The following is a 23,504-nucleotide window of genomic DNA, read 5'->3' as shown; positions in this document are numbered from 1 at the left end:
CCAAAGGCCGGGCATTGATCCCCAGGATTGGCAAGAGTTGCAGAAGGCCAGTTTCCATAAGCCTAGAATAGGGGCCACTGTTAGGTGGTGGGTTTAGTTTGGGATTGGTTCGCAGTTGCCAGGGAGGAGAGTTTGGCGACGGATCGTTGCACACAACATGTAGCGCGACGCAAAGGTACAGAAAAGACGGCGCGTGAAGCGAGGCTTGCAATAGGACCCTTGTCTCCGCCCCTTCCTGCTGTGTTCACCATCCCAGCGTCCCCTGTCTCGTCGACCCGAAGCGATGGGTGGTTCCGTCAGGCGCTTCCCGCACCTCCCCTCTCCCTGCTTGCAAAGTGGTTGTGCCCCAAGGTCCGCCTCCAGGCCACGTGGGCGCTGCGGACCACGCTTTCCGTTCCTTGGGGAGAGGTTTCCGCTGTAGGAGGGTAGCTTCCGGGCTGCGGTCTTCGCTGCCCACTTCCAGCTCAGTGGTCGCGTCTTTGCACCCCACCCACCAGGCCTGCTGCATTCTCGGCCAGGTTCTAGGCGCCATGGCTCCCCGCGGTAGGAAGCGGAAGGCTGAGGCCGCGATGGTCGCCGCAGCCGAGAAGCAAGAGAAGCTGGCGAACAGCGGGGAGGGAATGGAGGAGGCAACCGTTGTTATCGAGCATTGGTGAGGGGCCTGGAGAGTAATCGGGGAGAGGGAATAGTGGCGCGGCGGGGCCAGAGGCCCCGGTCTCTAACCTCCCCTTCTCTCCCTAGCACGAGCTGACGCGTCTATGGGCGCAACGCCGCGGCCCTGAGTCAGGCGCTGCGCTTGGAGGCCCCAGAGCTTCCAGTAAAGGTGAACCCGACCAAGCCCCGGAGGGGCAGCTTCGAGGTGACGCTGCTGCGCCCGGACGGCAGCAGTAAGTGGGGACGTGGGTGTGGGGGAGAGGGGCGGAGGGGAGAGGGACGTGGATTCCGAAGAGAGGAAGCGCTGTTCTCAGAAACCGCGGCAGTCTCATGACTTCAGAGACGTGCGGGTGGATTCCGAAGTATTGTAACTTCGCTTCATTCTGTCCTTTCGCAGGTGCGGAGCTCTGGACTGGGATTAAGAAGGGGCCCCCACGCAAACTCAAATTCCCTGAGCCTCAAGAGGTGGTGGAAGAGTTGAAGAAGTACCTGTCGTAGGGAGATTTGGGTAGAAGTCCTCATGCTGAGGTTTGAAATGGGAAGTGGGGGGCGCGGCCGCTGTTGAGGAAGAGAAGGGATTAATCTTGGTGTGGCTACAAGTACCCACCTGGCGTGGGTAGCTCACGCCTGCAGTCCCAGCACTCTGGGAGATCGAGGCAGGAGTGAATGGCCAACATAGGGAGACCCCGTCTATTTGAGAAAAAAAAAAAAAAAAAAAAAAGACACAATATTGTTTTCTATCTAGTGTGCCCTAAGTGCAATTTGTCATTTGGAAGACTGTAGTTGACTGTTGCCCTGGGGGTATGGACAAGTTTTCCATTTGGAAGTTTATTTCATGCTACTTCATTTATGTTTATCCCTACACTCTTCTGTTTGGTTCTAGGGTGTTCTGTTACTGTCCCCTGTGTTAACACTGTACTACAATACCATCACATTTGGTTACAAGGATTTTGACCTTGTCTTTGTCCCTAGTGCTTCATACAGTGTTTTGGCATGTTCTGCACTTATGTTGAGTGAGATTTGGAGGAAGGATGCAATCCTTGAGCTCCAGGGTTTGTGAGTTCAAGGGTTGGAGAACCTGTCTTCCTCAGTCCTTATCATTGCCTGGATCCTTTCTCTAACCTTATTTTCCTTCTCATTTTTGCAGCTTTGTGTCCCTGGTGATGCTGGAACATTAATGATGGAACATGGCCAAACTTCAGTCATGTGCCTGAAGCCATGGTTTCTTCCCCGCCAGAAATGAAGGTTCAGTTGTGAGGCAACCCTCTAGTAAGGCATTGCAAAAGTTACTGGATTTGGTTTAATAAAAGTTGAAATAAAGTATTTGAGTAATAGAGTAAAACTTAATCTTAAGGGATGGACAAAGCCAGCCTTGTGGAGTTGGTAGTCCTTGTGTTTTTCATAGCCCAAGATAGCCATATGACCTGGAACTTTTAAAAAAAAAATTTTTTTTTAAGAGCCAGAGTCTCACTTCGTCACCCACACTGGAGTATAGTGGTGCTCTCTGCAACCTCTTGTCTTCCAGGTTCAAGCGATTCTCCTGCCTCAGTCTCCTGAGTAGCTGGGATCACAGGTGCACAGCACCACGCCTGGCTAATATCTATTTTATTTTATTTTTAGGAAAGGCGGGGTTTCACCATGTTGGCCAGGCTGGTCTCAAACTCCTGACCTCAAGTGATACACCTGCCTTGACCTCCCAAAGTGCTGGAGTTAACAGGCATGATGAGCCACCACACCTGGCCTGACCTGGAACTTTTAGGGTCTCTGGTAAAACATGAAAAAATGCTTGTAAAAATTATGGGAGCAAAGTAAATAATTTATTTTTTAAAAAAAGCAACTATCTTTTTCAACTTACTTTTTGGAAGTAATGATGGAAGTACATCTTCTTGTCCCCTGCAGAGGTTTTAGCTAGACTTCCTAATACTGGCAGTGAATAAGCCCCATGTTAGGTGCTGGACAGCATCCATCACTCCCACCCACATAGTATTCCACCCAACACTGTTTTACACCTTCCTCTGGAACATTTTCTTAAACAGTACACCACCACAGAAGGTGTTCTTTCCCAGCTTTTCCTAAATTACCAGTGACTGGATGCCTTATGACCTGAGAGACCTGACCTTGGCTGTTACTTATGACCCACTAGAACTGGGGAGCACACAGTTTAAGTTGTCACTAACTGGAAAATAGATTACAAAGAAATAAGATGGTTCAAATTCATAATTTTCTATGTGTGGTACCCTTGGCTTCTGCCTGGCTTCCGAGGCTTAGGGAGGGGAGGAAGGGACCTACAAAGAGCCAGGGATACACCTGCCTCTTGTGCCAAGAGGAGAGGGCATGTGCCAGCTTCTCTGTCAACAAGCCTTTTGCTAGCTAACACTTCCCACCCTCCCAGGCCCCCTCACCTGCCCTCCCCCCTCCGCTATGTTAGTATATCTACCTCTGTTTCTGACTCTGAGGAAGGGTCAGGCCATACGGAGGGAACACTAGTGGGTACCAGCCTCCCCTCTGCTGTCCAGTCCACCACATCAATCTCTTCCTCTTCAGAGCTCGCAGGAAGTGAGCCTAGTAGTTCAGAGTGACCAGATACCTCCTTGCCTGCCTTGGGAGAAGGGTATAATAACTCATCTGTAGTCAGGGAGACTTCCAGCCCAGTCTCCACCCAGTTTGAGCAGGGAGGTGAGAGGTCCCCATAAGACCTCTGGGGAATATCAAGGGAGCTGACATGGAGAAGTTTGTCTTCCTGACCATCCAGTGGCTGGGAGCTGGTAATTTCAAGGTCTGGTGTCCAAGGGCCTCCTACTGAAAGCACTTCTCCACTCACCTCAGAGGGCATGACAAGGGGGCTAAGGAGCTCAGCCGGCTCTTTGTTCTCACCAGCAGGTTCCTTTTCCAATTCTGTGAGCTCCCTGGGCCAGAGTTCCATGTCTGGTAGACACCATTCTTCCCCTTCCATCCAGTTCTTTCCTGTTTCTGTCAGATGGTAGGTAGGGGTTCTACAGCCCTCAGCCCCAGGACTCTCCAGAGACCCTATAGGTGGTTCAATGTCTGAGCCACAGAGCATGAAGTCCAGGATCTCCTCCAGCTCACTGGTGGCAGCAGCACTTGTGATTCGGTACTCCTCAGCCTCACAGGGTTGCTCCAGCAAGGCTGTGTCAAATGCATAGGGCTCTCTGCAGTCAATAGCCAACATAGGTTCCTTCTCTACCAGTTCTGGACTGGACCCAAACTCTGACTTCACCACCGGGTGGTCTGGGGAGTGGCTAGCAGAGACCAGAATGTCTTGTAGCCTAGTGCACACCGGGGAGTCCTGACACAGTTCTATTCTAGTAGATGACATTTCCTGCTCATTACTGGAGAATGGCTGAGTTCCTGAAGGCTCTCGGAAGTCTCCTCCAGGATCTGGGATCTTGGGGCTATCTTGAGAGTTTTTGAGGGGAGGTTCTTGCACCACTTCCCAGCAAGTCCCATTGACAATCTTCCTAAGTTTAACTCTCCCAACCTGCCCCTCCTCTGCAGATTCTGAGTTAGGTGCCCTAACTTCAGGGCTCCGCTTCTTGCTCCCACCTGTCTTTCCCAGACCAGATGGGCTTGGGGTGGTCTGTAGAGGACTAGCTCTCCCTGGTTTTAGCTTGTCCTCTGGTGCTTCTTTATTTACACTCCTCTGCCGCCAAAGACGCCGGCCAGGGGTTGCAGGTACTGAGCTAGGTCCACTTAAAATGCTGGAAGGCTTTGATGTACAGATATCAGGAGATGGCTTTGAGCGACTGAGCCTGATCTTTCTGGGCAACAGGTGTTTGTCCACAGAGGGATACAAGCTGGGTGGGGAGAGCACTGTAGGATCAAGGGCAGTGTCATTCTTGTTCTCTCTAGGCCCTTGACTATGGCTTGATGGTGAAGAGCTTTTTTCTTGCGGAGTTGGGCAGGCTCTGGCCTTCCTCTTGAGCAGAAGAGTGCCAGACAGATTGTCTGCATTCTGTCGGTTGTTCTCCTGAGGCCCCTCTTCCTTCCCCAAGGACTTCAATCTTATTGCCCCAAGAGGACAAGGAGTCCGAGTAGCAGGCAGTGGGGTGTGAGGGTGGTGGCTGGGTGTCACCACTCTGGCAGAGATTGGTGCAGCACTTGTTGGTTGTAAGCACTCTCGGTTCAGTCTTCGGCCCTGTGGGGCCTTCACCAACTTTCCACCCTCAAGCTGAAGGGATTCCAGCTCAGACACACGGAGCTGACGGGCAGCAGATAGCACATCCTGGGCTTCTTCTTGAGATACTTCCATTTCTGAGGTATACAGGAAGTCCACCAGCTTCCTAAGTGTGCTGATCTTTAGGCCGCCCAGCTGCAGCACCACCTTCCGACCCTGAGCTGGCCTCTCCCGCTCCAGGCGCTCTGTGAAGAAGGGGCTGTAAGCTGACAGGATGCAGCAGTGAGCTGGAACTGCCTCACCTGAAGGGAAACCCAAATTCTTTTGTTATCTCAGGTAGACTGGCATGTTCATGGGGTAAGCACAGACATTACTACCCAAATGTACTGTCCCTTCTCTTATTTCCTTCCATGGGACTTCAAGTAAAAGAAAATGATTCTTCTGCCTGCCTGGAAGCTTCTGCCATTACCTTTTGCCTAGCTAACTTTTTTTTTTTTTTTTTTTTTTTTTTTTAAGATTCTCTCAGTCACCCAGGCTGGAGTGCAGTGGTGCAATATCAGCTCACTGCAACCTCTGCCTCCTGGGTTCAAGCAATTCTCCTGCCTCAGCCTCCCGAGTAGCTGGGATTACAAGCACATGCCACCACACCTGGCTAATTTTTGTATTTTTAGTAGAGACGGGGTTTCACCTTGTTGGTCAGGCTGGTCCCGAACTCCTGACCTCAGATGATCCACCTGCCTTGGCCTCCCAGAGTGCTGGAATCACAGACCTCGTGAACCACTGTGTCCAGCCCGCTAACTTGTTTCTTTATTCTCAAAATCTACCTTTGTCATCACTTCCTTCAGAAAGCCTCCTGGGGCTGAGTGCAGTGCCACATGCTTGTAATCCCAGCTACTAGGGAGGCTGAGGCAGGAAGATTGCTTGAGTCCAGGACTTTGAGACTAGCCTGGGCAACACAGTGATACCGTGACTCAAAAAAAAAAAAAAGCCTTCCTTCACCCCACCACAAGTCTGAGTTAGGTGTTCCTGGGCAGAGGTACTCTGTAGCTATCGTGGCACTTAGCTATCTGTATTGTAATTACCCATCTCCTTCACTAGGCTGTAACTCTGTGAGGACAGGGACCATATCTGTCTTTCTCACTGAGATATATTCAGTGCCTGACACAAAATAGAGGATCATCATTCTTGCTGAATTTAATTTTATTGACTCACACAAGACTTCAAAAACTTTTATAGAAGCAACTTGTGGTCTAACAGAAAGAGCTATGGAGGTGGACTATCTGCTGTGCTCTAGCCGTCTGTTCTGAGCCCCCTTCTCATTTAATGGGCACTTCCCAGGTAATCTCACTTCGTTTCTTCCATGGCTTTAATTACAAAAGGCTTGCTGATGATTCCCAGATCCATACCTCTGCCTAGATCCCTTTCCTGAGGGAGTGAACATACCACAGCTAGCATGTCTACATATATGCCTTACCCACACCTTGAATGCAACTTTTCCAGAAAATGAACTTATTCCCCACCCCAAAAACCTCTCTCATTTTCTACTTCGAAGTAAGGCATCATATTCACCCAGTTGCCTGAGCTTGAAAACCAGAAGTCATTTTTCATTTCCCCTCCCTTACCCATCACATCTAATTTAAGTATCAGGGTTGTTGGTTTTTGTTTTTGTTTTTTTGAGACAGAGTCTCGCTCTGTGGCACAGGCTGGAGTGCAATGGAGCAATCTCAGCTCACTGCAACCTCCGCCTCCTGGGTTCAAGCAATTCTCCTGCCTCAGCCTCCCGAGTAGCTGGGATTACAGCCGTCCGCCACCGTGCCTGGCTAATTTTTCTATTTTTAGTAGAGAGGGGGTTTCACCATGTTGGCCAGGCTGGTCTTTAACTCCTGACCTCAGGTGATCCACCCGCCTCGGCCTCCAAGGCAGACAGATTGCTTTAGCCCAGGAGTTTGAGACCAGCCTAGGCAATATGGCAAAACCCTGTTTCTATTAAAAATACAAACAATTAGCTGACTGGGTGGTATATGCCTGTAGTCCCAGCTACTCAGGAGGCTGAGGTAGGATAACCACCGGAGCCTGGGAGGTTGAGTTTGCAGTGAGCTATGATTGTGTCACTGCTCCAGCCTGGTTGGCAGAGCGAGACCCTGTCTCAAAAAACAAAACAAAACAACCCTGGCCGGGTGTGGTGGCTCACGCCTGTAATCCCAGCACTTTGGGAGGCTGAGGTGGGAGGATCACTTGAGCACAAGAGTTTGAGACTAACCTAGGCAAAACAGTGAGACCCTGTCTCTAAAAAGAAAAAAAAAAAAAAAGAATTTGAGCCCAGAGAGTCTGGCTACAGAGTCTATGCCCTTAACCACTTCAGCAATTTTTGTAAACTCTCTTTAATAGCTCATATTTTTATCTTCTCAATGCCTTAATTCAGACCACCATCCCTTCTCTCCTGGATTATGAAACAGCTGCCTATCTAGGCTCAGTAACCAGTAATGGCTGAATGTTGTTTCTAAAGCAGGTATCAGATTATAACCTCCTGCATAAAACTGTTCAGTACATTTCCCAGTGTCCTGAAATACCTACTTCCTTTGCATGACACTTCAGACCTCACATGTTTACTAATTTCCCTTTTCCTCTCTGGTCAATACACCTTTTATAGTCTGCTCTAGTAATAATGAACAAATCCCTTGGTCACATCTCTGAACCTATATACATGCTGCTTTCTGCCAGGAAAAATTGTTCCCTGCTTCCTCCCACTTGTTTGTCCTTCAGATCTCACCTAAGGGGTTATTCCAAGAAAAGTTCCCTAACCTTGTCTCCCAGTCTCCTCAAGTCTGTGAAGGATGTTCCTTTTTTATCCTCCTAAGTCTGCCTATACTTACCCAATTATATTTTTAATATATTGCACAGTTACTTGAATGCACTGGATATTTGAATGTCTTCCCCTTATAAGATTTCCTTAGGAAGAGGAACTTTTGTATGACCACGGTAGCAGTGTTTAGCATACAACAGGCAACTTGATAGTTTTCTTCTTTATTTGGAATTAAATAGTCAATCTCAGCTCTGCACTTACTAAGAGAAGCAGCAGGCAAGTCACTTAACTGTAGTCCTCAACTCATTCCTATGTAGAATTGGAACTATATAGCTAAGACTTCTCTTACAAGACTTAGAATCAAATGAGACACTATACTGTATGTACTCCACAAACTGTAGAGTGGTATACAATATTGGTTATCATAATTTTTTTTTATAAATGAAGAAATTGAGCCCCAGAGAGATGAAGTTACCTGCCCATTTGACAGTTACTAAGTAACTGTCTTCTAATCTTGGGCCTTGTACATTATATATCAGGGTCTACTTTATGCTGAATTAATATTTCCAGTGTGAAGTGAAGGGGTGGAAATAAGCTATACATTTTTAGTTTTAGCAACAAACAGCAAAAGTCATCAATTTGAAGATTAAAAAATTAAGCAGGCCAGGCGCAGAGGCTCACGCCTGTAATCCCAGCACTTTGGGAGGCTGAGGCGGGCAAATCATGAGGTCAGGAGTTTGAGACCAGCCTGGCCAACATAGTGAAACCCCATCTCTACTAAAAATACAAAAAATTAGCCGGGTGTGGTAGCACGCACCTGTTGTCCCAGCTACTCGGGAGGCTGAGGCGGGAGAATTGCTTGAACCCGGGAGGTGGAGGTTGCAGTGAGCCGAGACCGAGCCATTGCACCCCAGCCTGGGTGACAGAGTGAGACGCTGTCTCAAAAACAAAAACAAAAAAAAAGAAAAGAAAAAAAAATGGGAAAATGGGGTTGGACATGGTGGCTCACGCCTGTAATCCCAGCACTTTGGGAGGCCAAAGCGGGTGGATCACTTGAGGCCAGGAGTTTGAGACCAGCCTGGCCATCATGGCAGAACCTCATCTCTACTAAAAATACAAAAATTAGCTGGGCCTAGTGGTGCATGCCTGTAATCCCAGCTACTTGAGAAGGCTAAGGCATGAGAATCACTTGAACCCAGGAGGTGGACGTTGCAGGGAGCTGTGACTGTGCCACCACACTCCTGCCTGGGCAAGAGAGTGAGACTCTCAAAAAAAGGAAAACATAATAGTATCATCTAACACATACTGTGGTTGGTACATTAAAAGCACTATTCTAAGTGCTTACCCACGTTAACTCTTAATCTTCACAACCATCCCATTGGAATATTATCTATGTTATATAGAATTTATCTGCTTATAAAACTTTACAATTAGATTCATTATTTAAGAGAAAGAAGCAAAGTCACAATTTCACTCTTGAAAACAGTAGTAATTGTCCTAGAAACAAACAGCCCTTTACCAACTAGTTTACAGTGGTCATAGGCAGTAACATTTTGCTGATTTTGTCCTTTACCCTCTGGCCCTGAACTCGTTTTATCTTATTCTGTGGTGAGTTTTCAGTTGAATTCCCACCAGTCTCTTACCTTCTGCCTGCAGAAGGACATCACAGAACACATCACTCTGCTGCTGGTGATGAAGCTGCAGAAAAGCTAACCTGAGGAACCGGGGGTTCCTGTATAGGATTTTGGGACTGGCAGGAGAGCACATGTTGGCAGAGTCTTAACAAACCTAGGTTTTCACAGATCAGACTCCTGTAGGTGAAATAATACATTTCAGAGGCATGGTTATATCTAATTTGTTTTTAGTCTTTGAAATGGCAGGGAAATTTTGAACGTGAGAGATAATAGTATATGAGTTGAGTAAACATCAGCCCAGAAATTGTTCCAAGGATATCTCATGAAAGAAAATTATCGGCCGGGCGCGGTGGCTCAAGCCTGTAATCCCAGCACTTTGGGAGGCCGAGATGGGCGGATCACAAGGTCAGGAGATCGAGACCATCCTGGCTAACACGGTGAAACCCCGTCTCTACTAAAAAATACAAAAACTAGCCGGGCGAGGTGGCGGACGCCTGTAGTCCCAGCTACTCGGAAGGCTGAGGCAGGAGAATGGCGTGAACCCAGGAGGCGGAGCTTGCAGTGAGCTGAGATCCGGCCACTGCACTCCAGTCTGGGCGACACAGGGAGACTCTGTCTCAACAAAAAAAAAAAAAAAAAAAAAAAAAAAAAAAAATTATCATAGTGGTTACATGTGGGAGCTCAGAGATAAGCCTAGGTTTGGGTCTCGGCTCTATTTATTAGCCTAGCTGTATAATCTCACACAGGTGACCTAACTTCTCTGAGTCTCACTTTCCTATTCATGAAATGGAATAATAGTACTTACCTTGTAGGGTTGTTTTAAAGATTAAATGAGTCAGTGAAGGTAAAGTTGCTTAGCACAGTGAGTGCCTGGCACAAAATAACTACCATGCCCCAAATGGTAGCTATTATTATCCTTCAACCTTCCTCATTTCCATTACCACTGAGACTCAACTGCTACAATGCTGACTACTCATACTCTTCCTGAGCACCACATCCTAGCTCCATAGGTATAATCTTCAATTTAACACTTTTAAGGAAATACTATTGGGTATAAAATTATCTCTAGTAAGTCCTATGCACCTTTTCTCTGAGCTCACTGTATCACACTAACCAGCAGAGGGTGCACAATAAAGAAGAGAAGCCTCTGACTCTGCGGGAAGGTCTCTCACAGAACCGAGGACATTGCCACCCTTGGCTGGGTGTACTAGACCAAAGTGAGCCTGACTGACCCTGGCAGTAGGCAAAGAATTTGGCCTTTAGGTTTGTATAGTTAATTACCAGGCTAACAATGGAGCAAGGATAGTTAAGCATTTTACCCCTCCCAAAACAAACTGAGTATTCTGACTTCAGGTTTATGTCCAGCTTTTAGCATCGAAACCCCCCCACTCACTGCACAGCTGAGTTCCTTTCCTGGAATGCAGTTTTCTATCAGGTAGCACTGAGAGTCCGAACAGTTCACGTCAAAACTATCAGGAAAGAAGAGTGAAAAGGTAAATTAAGAGAAGGCAGGCTTGGCCGGGCGGGGTGGCTCACGCCTGTTATCCCAGCACTTTGAGAGGCTGAGGCAGGTGGATCACCTGAGGTTAGGAGTTCGAGACCAGTCTGGCCAACATGGTGACTCCCGTCTCTAAAAATACGAAAATTAGCCGGGCATGGTGGCGGGCGCCTGTAATCCCAGCTACTCGGGAGGCTGAGGTGGGAGAATCGCTTGAACCTGGGAGGCGGAGGTTGCAGATACAGCCACTGCACTCCAGCCTGGGCGACAGAGGGAGACTCCGTCTCAAAAAATAAATAAATAAATAAATTTAAAAATAAAAAAATAAAATTCCCATCCCAGTAAGAGAGATGTGGATGGAGGATGGCAGCTGTTGCAAGGGCCCTGGGGAAGCTTCCCAATCCACGAGCGCCCGGCCTTGCCCCCAGACCCAACCTGGAATAGCTTTGCGGTAGACTTTGCTCCTGTTGCCCTCTCTGTGCTTGTCCTCTGTCCAGCCTGCCTTGCTTCCTCTCAATGTCCAGCGTTGAGTCGGGAGGCTGAGCAAAGAAGCGCAGGTGGACCAACGGCTGAGTGCTTCACCTCCCGGCCCAGAAGCAAGGGAATCGGTGTTGGCGGAAAAAGCGGGGCTTCAGGGAGAGCCCTGCAAAGCGGGGTGCCCCGCACGCTTGGGCGCCCTGGCCCAACTCCTTTGAAGAAAGATTTCTAGGCGCGAGGGTTTCTGGGAATGGAGCGTGGGGATCCGGGAGGCCCAAATTCAGGACTTCCCGTCACGGCCACCTCCACCAGCACAGACTTTGCAGGCAGCCCCTGGCGCCCTTGTATCTCTGCGGGCCTTGGCACCCACATGCACTGGGTGGTGGTGATAGCGAGGGTTGTGAGGCCACGCGGCCAGCGCCACACACCTCGTGCCACCGCCCTAGCGCGCTGCGCGTCGCAGAACCCTACGCCCCTCCTCCTCCCGAGCCCTCGGGCTACGTCCGCCGGAATACGTCATTCCCATTGGCCGAAGGCTCCCGGGAGAACCAATCAGAGCAGGAGGAGCGCTTCGGGCGGGAGGCTAAGTCTCGAGGGACTTGAGGGCTGAGGGAAGATGGCTGGGCTGCAAGAGGCAGGGGGAAGGGCCCACCGGGGAGGAATTCTTGTGAAAGCTGTCGTCTTCCTCAGCACTCGATGAAAACACACCGAAAAAGAGGGTAGGGATGCTGTAGTAGAGAGGGTGCCAAGGCGGCTTAAGAGTCATGTCCATCTTCCCTTTGAAGAGGCAGCAGATGCCCTTGGCTCTGCTAGGAGCGCTCTAGGCTTCGTAGAGGAAGAGGTCTCTAGATGGCTCTGCTAACACCGGGTCCCCCATATCGCTAATTTAGAAATCCCTTAAGACCGGAGATGTTCTGGAATGAGGTCATTGGGCAGTTTCTGAATTCAGTTTCTTTACTGATTCCACTCTAACCCCAAATCTTGGAGAATTTTGCAGAAATCGCGCCCCCCGGAACGGTCTCTATTATCCTTAGAGAGACGATTCAAAAAAAAAAAAAAGTTAATTAGGCCGGGCGCTGTTTTCACGCCTGTAATTCCAGGATTTTGGGAGGCTGAGTGGGGCGGATCACGAGGTCAGGAGTTAGAGACCAGCCTGACCAACATGGTGAAACCCCGTCTCTACTAAAAATACAAGAAATTAGCCGGGCCTGGTGGCGCGTGCCTGTAATCCCAGCTACTCGGGAGGTTGAGGCAGGAAAATCGTTTGAACCCGGGAGGCAGAGGCTGCAGTGAGCCGAGATTGCGCCACTGCACTCCAGCCTGGGTGACAGAGCAAGACTCAGTCTCAGGAAAAAAAAAAAAAAAAAAAAAAAAAAGTAGTTAATGTTTCCCAGGCTGTGACGCGATCCCAGCTCACTGCAGCCTCGACTTCTGGAGCTCCAGCAATCCTTCCACCTCAGCCTCCCAAGTAGCTGGGGCTATTGGCGAGTGCCACCACGCCTGGCTGATTTGTTTTTCTTTTCTTTCTTTTTTTTTGGAAACAAGAGTTTCACTCTTTTTGTCCAGGCTGGTGTGCAAGGCATGATCTTGGCTCACTGCAACCTTCACCTCCGGGTTCAAGCAATTCTCCTGCCTCAGCCTCCTGAGTAGCTGGGATTACAGGCATGCACCACCATGCCCAGCTAAGTTTTGTATTTTTAGTAGATACGGGGTTATACCATGTTGGCCAGACTGGTTTCGAACTCCTGGCCTCAGGTGATCCACCTGCCTCGGCCTCCCAAAGTGCTGGAATTACAGGCGTGAGCTACCGCGCTTGGACTGATCTTCTTTTTCTTCTTTTCTCTTTCTTTCTTTTTCCCCTTCCTTCTCTCCCTTCCTTCCTCCTTTCTTTCTCTTGTTCTCTTTCTTTTCTTTTCCTTCCCTCCCTCCCTTTCTTCCTTCCCTCCCTCCCTTCCTTCCCTCTTTCCTTCTTTCTTTTTTTCTGCTTTCTTCAGTATGTTCTTTCTTTCGTTCATTCTTTCGCTCTTTTCATTCGTTCTTTTTTAAAATAGAGACAGGGTCGGCTGGGCGCGGTGTCTCACACCTGTAATCCCAACACTTTGGGAGGCTGAGGCAGGTGGATCACGAGGTCAGGGGTTTGAGACAAGCCTGGCCAACATGATGAAACCCTGTCTCTACTAAAAATACAAAAATTATCTGGGCATGGTGGCACATACCTGTAATCCCAGCTGCTGGGGCGGCTGAGCCAGGAGAATGGCTTGAACCCAGGAGGAAGAGGTTGGAGTGAGCCAAGATCATGCCACTGCACTCCAGCCTGGGTGACAGAGCAAGACTCCATCTCAAAATAAGTAAGTAAGTAAATAAATAAATAAATAAAATAAAGACAGGGTCTCCCTACATTACCCGGGCTGGTCTCAAACTCCTGGGCTCAATTGATCCTCCCACCTTGGCCTCCCAAAGTGCTGGCATTACAGGCATGAGCCACCGAGCCCGACCCAGAGACAATTTATTTAGCCCAGTTCCTGACTGGAATCAGCTGTTTTCAGGGATGATACTAAAATTAAATTATCTTAAGATTTATTATTATTATTATTTTTTTTGTGAGACTGAGTCTCCCTCTGTTGCCCAGGCTGGAGTGCAGTGGCATGATCTTGGCTCACTGCAACCTCCGCCTCCTGGGTTCAGGTGATTCTGCAGCCTCAGCCTCCCAAGTAGCTGGGATTATAGGCACTCACCACCACGCCCGGCTAATTTTTGTATTTTTAGTAGAGGTAGGGTCTCACCGTGTTGGCCAGGCTGGTCTCAAACTCCTGACCTCAAGTGATCCGCCTGCCTCGGCTTCCCAAAGTGCTGGGATTACAGGTGTGAGCCAGCGTGCCTGGCCTAATTATCTCAAGATTAAATATATACAGAGAGTGCCAACCCATGGTATAATTCTGGACAGCAGTTCTTTCCCGTGTGGGTTAGGACCTAGGCCCTGGCTTCAGTTATTGCCCCTCAGTAGATAGTCTGTGATGTCCAACTCTGGGTGAGAATGGTTGAGTCCAAAGCTGCTGGTGACAAAGTGGGGTGAATTGAAACGAACCAGCTCCCACTGAGGTCAACTGGAGGTAGAAAGGAAGAAAGATGCCTAAGACAAGGGGAACGTGCAAAGGGACAAAACGTAGAGGGGTGAGGGTACAGTGTGCCCAAATGTCTTTATTGATATCTAACACCTTTTCAAAAATGATTTGAGGTTGGTTGAAATGGTGGTGTGGGGAGTGCATTTCCAAGTCAGGTACTATTTCCCCCAGGCTGAGGCCTCTGATGTTGAGATGGAGAAAAAACAAGGAACAGAAAACATTTTTGGTTGCTGTTGTCTTACTTTGAAGAAGAGGCAGTTAGTGAGAGGACATAAAACTTAGCAGAAGGAGGACAGATTTTAGATGTCAGTGGCAGCAACAACAGCACAACACACACACACACGTAAACAAGCAAGGAAAACAAAAGAGAAGGCAGAACAACCCTTGTTTATGGCATCTGTTACTGTAGAATCAGAACTTGATTGGGCAGGTAGAGTACCAGTATAGATGACTGTGTGGAAGTGTAAGGAAATTATAAATGTATATCTTCTCATTAATATATTGCCATGAGGATTAAATTAATTTTCAAGAAGTGGAGAGGACTTCTTATTTTTTTAATCTAACATGATTTTAGTTAAATCTTGTGTTGGTAAAATTTCTTAAGGTGGCTCAGGCCGGTAATCCCAGCACTTTGTTGAGGCTGAGGCAGGCAGATCACTTGAGGTCAGGAGTTCGAGACCAGCCTGGCCAACATGGCGAAACCCTGTCTCTACTAAAAATACAAAAATTAGCTGGGCATGATGGTGGGCACCTATAATCCCAGCTACTTGGGAGGCTGAGGCAGGAGAATTGCATGAACCTAGTAGGCGGAGGTTGCAGTGAGCTGACATCACACGACTGCACTTCAGCCTAGGTGACAGAGCAAGACTCTGTTTCAAAAAAAAGAAAAAAAGAAAGAGAGAGAGATAATAATAACTTCTAAAGGGATTGATAAATGGCCATCCTATCCAGGGCTTCAAAAATGACAAACTTTGATTGTAATGTGTAACCACCAGAGGGTAGAAAGGAGTAAAAATATTTTGTTTTTCTTTGTATGGATAACCAGTGGGGTTTTGGAGTTGAATTTTAAAAATTTATTCTTGGCATTCAGAGGCTCACTCTGTCTCCCAGGCTGGAGTGCAGGCACAATCTTGGCTCACTGCAACCTCCACCTCCTGAGTTCAAGCAATTCTCCTGTCTCAGCCTCCCAAGTAGCTGGGAATACAGGTGCATGACACCACGCCTGGCTAATTTTTGTATTTTTAGTAGAGATGAGGTTTCACCATATTGGTCAGGCTGGTCAGGAACTCTTGACCTCTGGTGATCCACCTGCCTTGGCCTCCCAAAGTGCTGGGATTACAGGTGTGAGCTACTGCACCCAGCCTTATTTTATTTTTGAGACAGGGTCTCACTTTGTCACCTAGGCTGGAGTGCAGTGGCACAAACACAGCTCACTGCAGCCTTGAACTCCTGGGCTTAAGCAATCCTCCTACCTCAGCCTCCCAAATTAGCTGGGACCACAGGTATGCACCACTATGCCCTGCTAATTGTTTTTTTAAAGTTTTTTTGTAGAGGTGAGGGTCTTGCTGGGTTTCCCAGGCTGGTCTTGAACTCCTGGGCTTAAACGATCCTCCTGCCTTGGCCTCCAAAATGCAGGGATTACAGGCATTAGCCACTGTACCTGGCTGTTTTAGTCTATTTTAGAACTAGAATCATCACAGCATAACACTCTGCCCTATATAATAATTTTAATACTTCTTTTTAAAACACACTTTTTTTTCCCTCTCTCAGCTTTTTCTTAATATTTCACCATTTTATGGTATCTTGTTTTTCTGGTTTTGTATGTGGTAATGATTGTAGATGGGGACATGAAACTTTGAGGGTTTGTAAAACTGAGCACCGAGTGTAATATTCCATGCATCAAAACAAAAGAAAAAAAGAAAGAAAAAAACCATAAAACAATTCTGTATGTCTAAAACACATCTTCTGTCTATTGACTTCTCTCCATTTTTACTGCTGCCCTAATCCAAATCCCTGTCACTGCAGCTTGACCAGTACAATAGCCTTTAAACTCCTCTTGGATGGGGCGTAGTAGTTCACATCCGTAATCATGGCACTTTGGGAGGCCAAGGCAAGCAGATCACTTGAGGTCAGGAGTTTCAGACTAGCCTGGCCAACATGGCAAAACCCAGTCTCTACTAAAAATACAGAAATCGGCGGGGCGCGGTGGCTCACGCCTGTAATCCCAGCACTTTGGGAGGTCAGGAGATCGAGACCATCCTGGCTAACACGGTGAAATCCCGTCTCTACTAAAAATACAAAAAATTAGCCGGGCGTGGTGGCGGGCACCTATAGTCCCAGCTACTCAGAAGGCTGAGGCAGGAGAATGGCGTGAACCTGGGAGGCTGAGCTTGCAGTGAGCCAAGATTACACCACTGCACTCCAGCCTGGGCGACAGAGTGAGACTCTGTCTCAAAAAAAAAAAAAAAGTACAGAAATCAGTTGGGTGTGGTGGTTCATGCCTGTAATCCCAGCTACTGGGGAGGCTGAGGCAGAGAATCGCTTGAACCCAGGAGGTGGAGGTTATAGTCATCTGAGATGGCACCACGGCACTCTAGCCTGGGCAACAGAGTGAGACTCTGTCTCAAAAAAATAAAAAATAAATAAATAAACTTGTCCTGCTTTCACTGTTATCCCTCTTTAATCTATTTTTGCATAAATCTATCAAAGACCATTTCTTTCTTTCTTTCTTTCTTTATTTTCTTTTTTTTTTTTTTTGAGATGGAGTCTCGCTGTGTCACCCAGGCTGGAGTGCAGTGGTGTGATCTCGGCTCACTGCAACCTCCACCTCCCGGGTTCAAGCAGTTCTCTGCCTCAGCCTCTTGAGTAGCTGGGATTACAGGTTCCTGCCGCCATACCCAGCTAACTTTTTTGTATTTTTAATAGAGACGGGGTTTCACCATCTTGGCCAGGCTGGTCTTCAACTCCTGAGCTCATGATTCACCCGCCTCGGCCTCCCAAAGTGCTGGGATTACAGGCATGAGCCATGGTGCCCGGCTGCTCAATTCTTTCTTTCTTTTTTTTTTTTTGGAGATAGGGTTGCGCTCTGTCACCCAGGCCGGAGTGCAGTGGCCTGATCATGGCTCATTGCAGCCTGGAACTCCTGGGTTCAAGTGATCCTCCCGCCTCAGCCTTCCGAGGAGCTGGAACCACAGGCTCATGCCACCATACCTAGCTAATTATTTTTATTTTTATTTTATTTTATAGAGATGAGGTCTTGCTGTTTTATAGAGATGAGGTCTTGCTATGTTGCCCAGGCTGTCTTGAACTCCTGAACTCCCGCCTCAGCCTCTCAAAGTGCTTGGATTACTGGCATGAGCTATTGCACCCACCCAGATCTTTTAAAAATGTGATCATCTCATTCTGTTTAAAACCCCCTGGCTGGGTGTTGCGGCTCAAACCTGTAATCCCAGCACTTTAGGAGGCCGAGGCAGGTGGATCACGAGGTCAGGAGTTCAAGACCAGCCTGGCCAAGATGGTGAAACCCCATCTCTACTAAAAATACACAAATTAGCTGGGCATGGTGGCGGGTGCCTGCAATCCCAGCTACTTGGGAGGCTGAGGCAGGATAATTGGTTGAACCTGAGAGGCGGAGGTTGCAGTGAGCTGAGATCACACCACTGCACTCCAGCCTGGGTGACGGAGACTCCGTCTCAACAACAACAAAAAACAAACAAAACGAAACAAAACAAAAAACAAAACCAAAAAACCCCATAGGTTTTCCTCTACCTAAGAATACAAATACAAACTTTATTCTCTGAGCTATAGAAAACTTCACAGTCTTGATTCTCATCTATTCCTCCATCCTCCTCGTTTCCAGTGCTCTCTGCTGGGTCCAGTATGTTTCAGCTCCATACCTCAGGGCTTATATCTTCTTACTTACTTGGCTGCTTCTTATCATTTAGATTTCAACATTTTCTTTTCTTTTTGTTTTTTCAAGACAGAGTTTTGCTCTTGTTTGAGATGGAGTGCAATGGCGCAGTCTCCGCTCACCGCAACCTCTGCCTCCCAGGTTCAAGCGATTCTCCTGCCTCAGTCTCCCAAGTAGCTGGGAATACAGGCATGCACCACCACACTTGGCTAATTTTGTGTTTGTAGTAGGGACGGGGTTTCTCCATGTTGGTCAGGCTGGTCTCAAACTCCTGACCTCAGGTGATCTGCCCGCCTTGGCCTCCCACAGTGCTGTAATTACAGGTATGAGCCACTGCACCTGGCAGATTTCAACATTTTCTTTTTTTCTTTTATTTTGGAAGCAAGGTCCCCCTGTTGCCCCGGCTGGAGTGCAGTGGCGCAGTCATGGCTCACTGCAGCCTTACTTTTGTAGGGTCAACTGATCCTCCCACCTCAGCCTCCTGAGTAGCTGGGACTACAGGCACACGCCACCACATGTGGCTAAAGATTTCAATTTAAATGTCACCTCTCCAGAGAGTTTGCACCTGACATCCAATCTGGAGTAAGCCACAAGTCATTCCCATCAATCTGTTTAAAATCTACATAGTGGTCCATCTGACTTTTGTTTATTAATCCTCTCATTCTTTCCTAGAGAAAGAATTCTTTCCTATTCTCTATGAAAACAGAAAACTTTTCTAATCTTGTTATCCTTGTCATCTGGTGGAGTACCTGGCTCACAATAGGTGCTCAAAATAACCCAAGTGGAACTAGTCTTTTTATTTTCTATTAATTGAGTATGAACAGTTTTTCCCTCAGTCAGTATGTATTAATGCTTATTATACTTTATTTTGAGATAGCCATTTTGTATTATTTACTGATTTATTGAGGGAGACAGAGTCTTGCTCTGTCATCCAGGCTGGAATGCAATGGTGTGATCACAGCTCACCACAGCCTTAACCTCCCAGGCTCAAGTGATCCTCCCACCTCAGCCTCCCAAGTAGCTGGAACCACAGGCTTGCCCCACCACACCTGGCTAATCTTTGTTTTTTTGTAGAGACAGTTTTCCTGTTTCAGATAAATTTAAATTTTAACATATTTTTCACCACTAAGTTATCTTTTTTGATTTGTATGTAATTCTATTTTATTTTATTATTATTATTATTATTATTATTATTATTATTATTTTTTGAGACGGAGTCTCGCTCTGTCACCCAGGCTGGAGTGCAGTGGCCGGATCTCAGCTCACTGCAAGCTCCGCCTCCCGGGTTCACGCCATTCTCCGGCCTCAGCCTCCCAAGTAGCTGGGACTACAGGCGCCCGCCACCTCGCCCGGCTAGTTTTTTTGTATTTAATAGAGACGGGGTTTCACCGTGTTTGCCAGGATGGTCTCGATCTCCTGACCTCGTGATCCGCCCGTCTCGGCCTCCCAAAGTGCTGGGATTACAGACTTGAGCCACCGCGCCCGGCCCTATTATTATTTTTTTGAGATGGAGTCTCTGTCACCCAGGCTAGAGTACAGTGGTGCAATCTTGACCCATTGCAATCTCTACCTCCTGGGTTCAAGAGATTCTCCTGCCTCAGCCTCCCAAGTAGATGGGATTACAGGCACGTGCCACCACACTCGGCTAATTTTTGTATTTTTAGTAGAGAAGGGGTTTCACCATGTTGGCCAGGCTGGTCTCGAACTCCTGACCTCAAGTAATCCACCTGCCTCGGCCTCCCAAAGTGCTGGGATTACAGGCTTGAGCCCATGCCTGGCCTATTTTAAATGTTCATTAATTTTAAATAACTTGACCGGGAATATATAACTAGCAAGCTAAGAGACTTTATTCACTCATTTAGTTGTTGCTAAATATGAGATACAAGGTTGAGCTCTGGGGATAGACCATGAACAAGAAAGACACTATTCATGGAGCTTATCTTCTTTTTTTTTTTGAGACAGAGTCTCACCCTGTCACCCAGGCTGGAGTGCAATGGTGCGATCTCGGCTCACTGCAACCTCTGCCTCCTGGTTTCAAGCGATTCTCCTGCCTCAGCCTCCGGAGTAGCTGGGATTACAGGCATGTGCCACCACGCACCACGCCTGGCTAATTTTTTGTATCTTTAGTAGAGATGGGTTTTACCATGTTGACCAGGCTGGTCTCAAACTCCTGAAATCGTGATCTGCCCGCTTTAGCTTCCCAAAGTGCTGGGATTACAGGTGTGAGCCACTGCGCCCAGCCCATGGAGCTTATCTTCTGATGGGGGAGACAGAAATATACATACACACAAACGAAAACAAAAGAAAAAGGAAGACAAAATACTTTCAAGTTGTAAGCAGTGATGTGAAGGAAACAAACAAGACCAATCTGCCTGTAGAAAATCATATAACATTCTAGTATGTGGCTCTGATCTAGGAACCAATGAATCAACAAACATTTTTGTGCTGGTTGTTTTCCTTTGATAATTATCTTTGGCTTTTGAACTTGCTATGGAGGACTAGGAATTGATGGGGAATAGAGGTAGAAAATGTGATAAAATAAAAGGAGAAGATTTTTAGGTAACAAGGCTTAAAGGCTGTTCATATCTTTGTTATAATGTATTCATTTTCAGCTGTAGTTTGTTTAAAGCCCATCAAACAAGTGCTGTAATGCATGTTTGGTTTTTCAACACTTCTGAGGAAAGTCCTTTTTTGGCCACCATAGACCAAATATAGGTCTATGAGACGATAAACCATATATAAGAGAGTGGATAATGACTACATCAGCATGATTAAAAGCACATTCATGCTAAGGAGTTGAATTCCAGTTTAGCTAGGTAAAGATTTAGCTAGGTAAAGGTCAGATTATGGTTAATAATGTGTTACTTTAATGTACGGAATGAATAAATGTGGTGCCTTGAAAACACATGATAGTCCCCTACCATCCCAGTCAACATACAGTAGTCCTGTTTCTAGGATTTCTCTTGACCTTTATCTTGACCATAGTGTAACATAATAGAAAGAGCATGGGCTGTGGAGTCAGATTGGTGGGGGTTTGCTTAGCCAGATGAGATCAGGCAAATTTCTTCACCTTGTTGGACCTTGATTTTCTCATCTGTGGAATGGTTGTAGTACTATTTCTGTGGTCATGTTTTAGAAGTTTGAGGTAATGAGCCCAAAATACCTCTTAAGTGGTAGACACTTCATCATTGGTTGCTATCATTGGGAGTGGCTCACCACTGCAGGGTTTTGGGCAGGGTAGTTACTGAATAATAAAAATAATGATAATGCATTCTTAGTGAGTTTATACTATATGCCATACACTAAGAAATTTTTTTTGTTTTGAACCGGAGTCTTGCTCTGTTGCCCAGGCTGAATTGCAGTGACACGAGCTCAGCTCACTTCAACTTCCGCCTCCTGGGTTCAAGTGATTTTCCCACCTCAGCATCCTGGGTAGCTGGGACTACAGGTGTGTGCCACCACGCCTGGCTAATTTTTGTATTTTTAGTAGAGACGGGACTTTGCCCTATTGGCTAGGCTCGTCTGGAACTCCTGAGCTCAGGTGATCCGCCTGCCTCGGCCTCCCGAAGTGCCGGGATTACAGGCTTAAACTACGGAGGCTGGCCCAAAGAACTTTTTGTGTATTTTAATTCTCACAACAGTCTTGTGTGAGAGAGATAGTTATCTCCATTTTATAGTTAAGGAAACTGAGGCTCAGATTATTTAATTTGGGTCAAGGTCACATAATAGTACATATATTTGAGTAAGTGTACTTACCTACAGAGGTGGAGTTTGAAGCTAGGCAGTTTGACTGTGAAAACCTATGTTCTTAAGGTTTCATATTTCTTTCTTTTTTTTTTTTTTGAGAGGGAGTCTCGCTTTGTCACCCACACTAGAGTGCAATGGTGTGATCTCGGCTCACTGCAACCTCCACCTCCTGGGTTCAAGTGATTCTCCTGTCTCAGCCTCCTGAGTAGTTGGGACTACAGGCGCCCACCACCATGCCCGGTTAATTTTTGTGCTTTTCATAGAGACGGGGTTTCGCCATGTTGGGTCAGGCTGGTCTCGAACTTTTGACCTCAGGTGGTCCACCCACCTCGGCCTCCCAAAGCGCTGGGATTACAGGTGTGAGCCACTGTGCCCAGCCAAGGTTTCATATTTCTATTCTAGATTATGAAAACTTCATGAAGACTCATTTGGCAGCAGTCTATAGCATAAATTTTAGATTTATTAGTAAGAAAGTAGAAGGAAATCTTTTATTCATCATTGTCTTTGTTTTAGTAATCAGGGAATAATCATAAAATGCTAATCTTTGTCGAGCATGTAAAAAAAAAAAAAATCCAGCCTCTGTCCATCATGGTCTAACAGTTTAAAAATATGTCCTAACTCAGAAAAATAATACCCCAATAATCCTTTAATTAGGTCAAATGTAAAAAGAGAATGTATGAACTAGATCATCTTAAGCTTGAAGTTCACAAAGAAATAAAATGTTCTTGACATGATATTTACTTTCTTTTATTTTTTAAATTTTTTTTTTTTTTTTGAGACAGAGTCTCGCTCTGCCGCCCAGGCTGGAGTGCAGTGGCGTGATCTTGGCTCACTGCAAGCTCCGCCTCCCGGGTTCACGCCATTCTCCTGCCTCAGCCTCCCGAGTAGCTGGGACTACAGGCGCCCGCCACCTCGCCCGGCTAGTTTTTTTGTATTTTTTAGTAGAGACGGGGTTTCACTGTGTCAGCCAGGATGGTCTCGATCTCCTGACCTCGTGATCCGCCCGTCTCGGCCTCCCAAAGTGCTGGGATTACAGGCTTGAGCCACCGCGCCCGGCGATATTTACTTTCTTTACCTATGCTGTTATTCCCTCTAAATATATTGTTTATTGGATTTCATGTCCTCTTCCCAACAAACCCACATTATTTTGATTTGGGGACAAATTGGGAAGACAGTGATTTTCTTTAACAGCCCAGTGGATTCTGCTTCCTTCTAATTCAGAGTATAGAGACTAAAAACTGTTAACAAGTCTAGAAATTAAAAAAAAAAAAAAAAAAATTAGCTCTAATGCAACTAATCCAAAACAGTGAAACTGGGTTTACCTCAGATATCCCCTACCATCCCAGTCAACATATAGTAGTCCTGTTTCTAGGATTTCTCTCTCCTTTCTTTACCATTTTCCTTTAGGGAAATGCTTTGGGATAGGAAGCAACAAACCAAACAGCAGCAGGCAAGTAAAATCAGTTCTTTTCTATTTCCCCACTGGGATAGTACGGAAGAGGGAGCAAGAACCCATCATCAAAG

General features: G+C 46.8%; 6 protein-coding genes across 9 annotated transcripts in view; 2 read left to right on the top strand and 4 right to left on the bottom strand.

The window, feature by feature from the left end:
- MED19 (mediator complex subunit 19) overlaps positions 1-23,504 on the bottom strand; it is a 751,866-nt gene that overhangs the window by 36,406 nt on the left and 691,956 nt on the right. The window lies entirely within an intron of this gene.
- UBE2L6 (ubiquitin conjugating enzyme E2 L6) overlaps positions 1-23,504 on the bottom strand; it is a 622,645-nt gene that overhangs the window by 199,705 nt on the left and 399,436 nt on the right. The gene's annotated exons all lie outside the window — the stretch shown is intronic.
- The window catches only part of TIMM10 (translocase of inner mitochondrial membrane 10), a 301,193-nt gene that overhangs the window by 220,688 nt on the left and 57,001 nt on the right, over positions 1-23,504 (bottom strand). The window lies entirely within an intron of this gene.
- On the top strand, positions 70-1,977 carry SELENOH (selenoprotein H). The gene is made up of 4 exons (XM_050758662.1): positions 70-652; positions 742-887; positions 1,052-1,182; positions 1,802-1,977. Exons 1-3 carry the CDS (start codon positions 531-533, stop codon positions 1,150-1,152), a joined length of 369 nt encoding a protein of 122 aa, XP_050614619.1. The 5' UTR covers positions 70-530; the 3' UTR covers positions 1,153-1,182; positions 1,802-1,977.
- Positions 2,450-9,668, bottom strand: BTBD18 (BTB domain containing 18). Its single transcript, XM_050758522.1, has 2 exons — positions 9,236-9,668; positions 2,450-5,091 (listed from the first exon to the last, which is right to left on the bottom strand). The coding sequence occupies exons 1-2, from the start codon at positions 9,357-9,359 to the stop codon at positions 3,074-3,076; spliced, it is 2,142 nt and encodes a 713-aa protein (XP_050614479.1). The 5' UTR covers positions 9,360-9,668; the 3' UTR covers positions 2,450-3,073.
- Positions 11,798-23,504, top strand: part of CTNND1 (catenin delta 1) — a 71,149-nt gene continuing 59,442 nt past the window's right edge. For all 4 annotated transcript variants that reach the window (XM_050758501.1, XM_050758500.1, XM_050758498.1 and 1 more), the window contains exon 1: positions 11,798-11,920. In XM_050758501.1, coding sequence (XP_050614458.1) covers positions 11,898-11,920 — 23 coding nt within the window. In that variant the 5' untranslated portion in view covers positions 11,798-11,897. The remainder of the gene's footprint in view (positions 11,921-23,504) is intronic.

Source organism: Macaca thibetana, chromosome 14 (genome assembly GCF_024542745.1).
Source record: "Macaca thibetana thibetana isolate TM-01 chromosome 14, ASM2454274v1, whole genome shotgun sequence".
NCBI lineage: Eukaryota > Metazoa > Chordata > Mammalia > Primates > Cercopithecidae > Macaca > Macaca thibetana.
This window is presented reverse-complemented; position numbering and strand designations above follow the sequence as displayed.

Excerpts from the sequence above, each read along its gene's own strand:
- BTBD18 (XM_050758522.1), bottom strand. The coding sequence starts at position 9,359 with ATGTGCTCTCCTGCCAGTCCCAAAATCCTATACAGGAACCCCCGGTTC. Across the intron at positions 5,092-9,235 it reads TGTCCTTCTGCAGGCAGAAG|GTGAGGCAGTTCCAGCTCAC; the intron begins GTAAGAGACTGG and ends GTTTCCCTTCAG.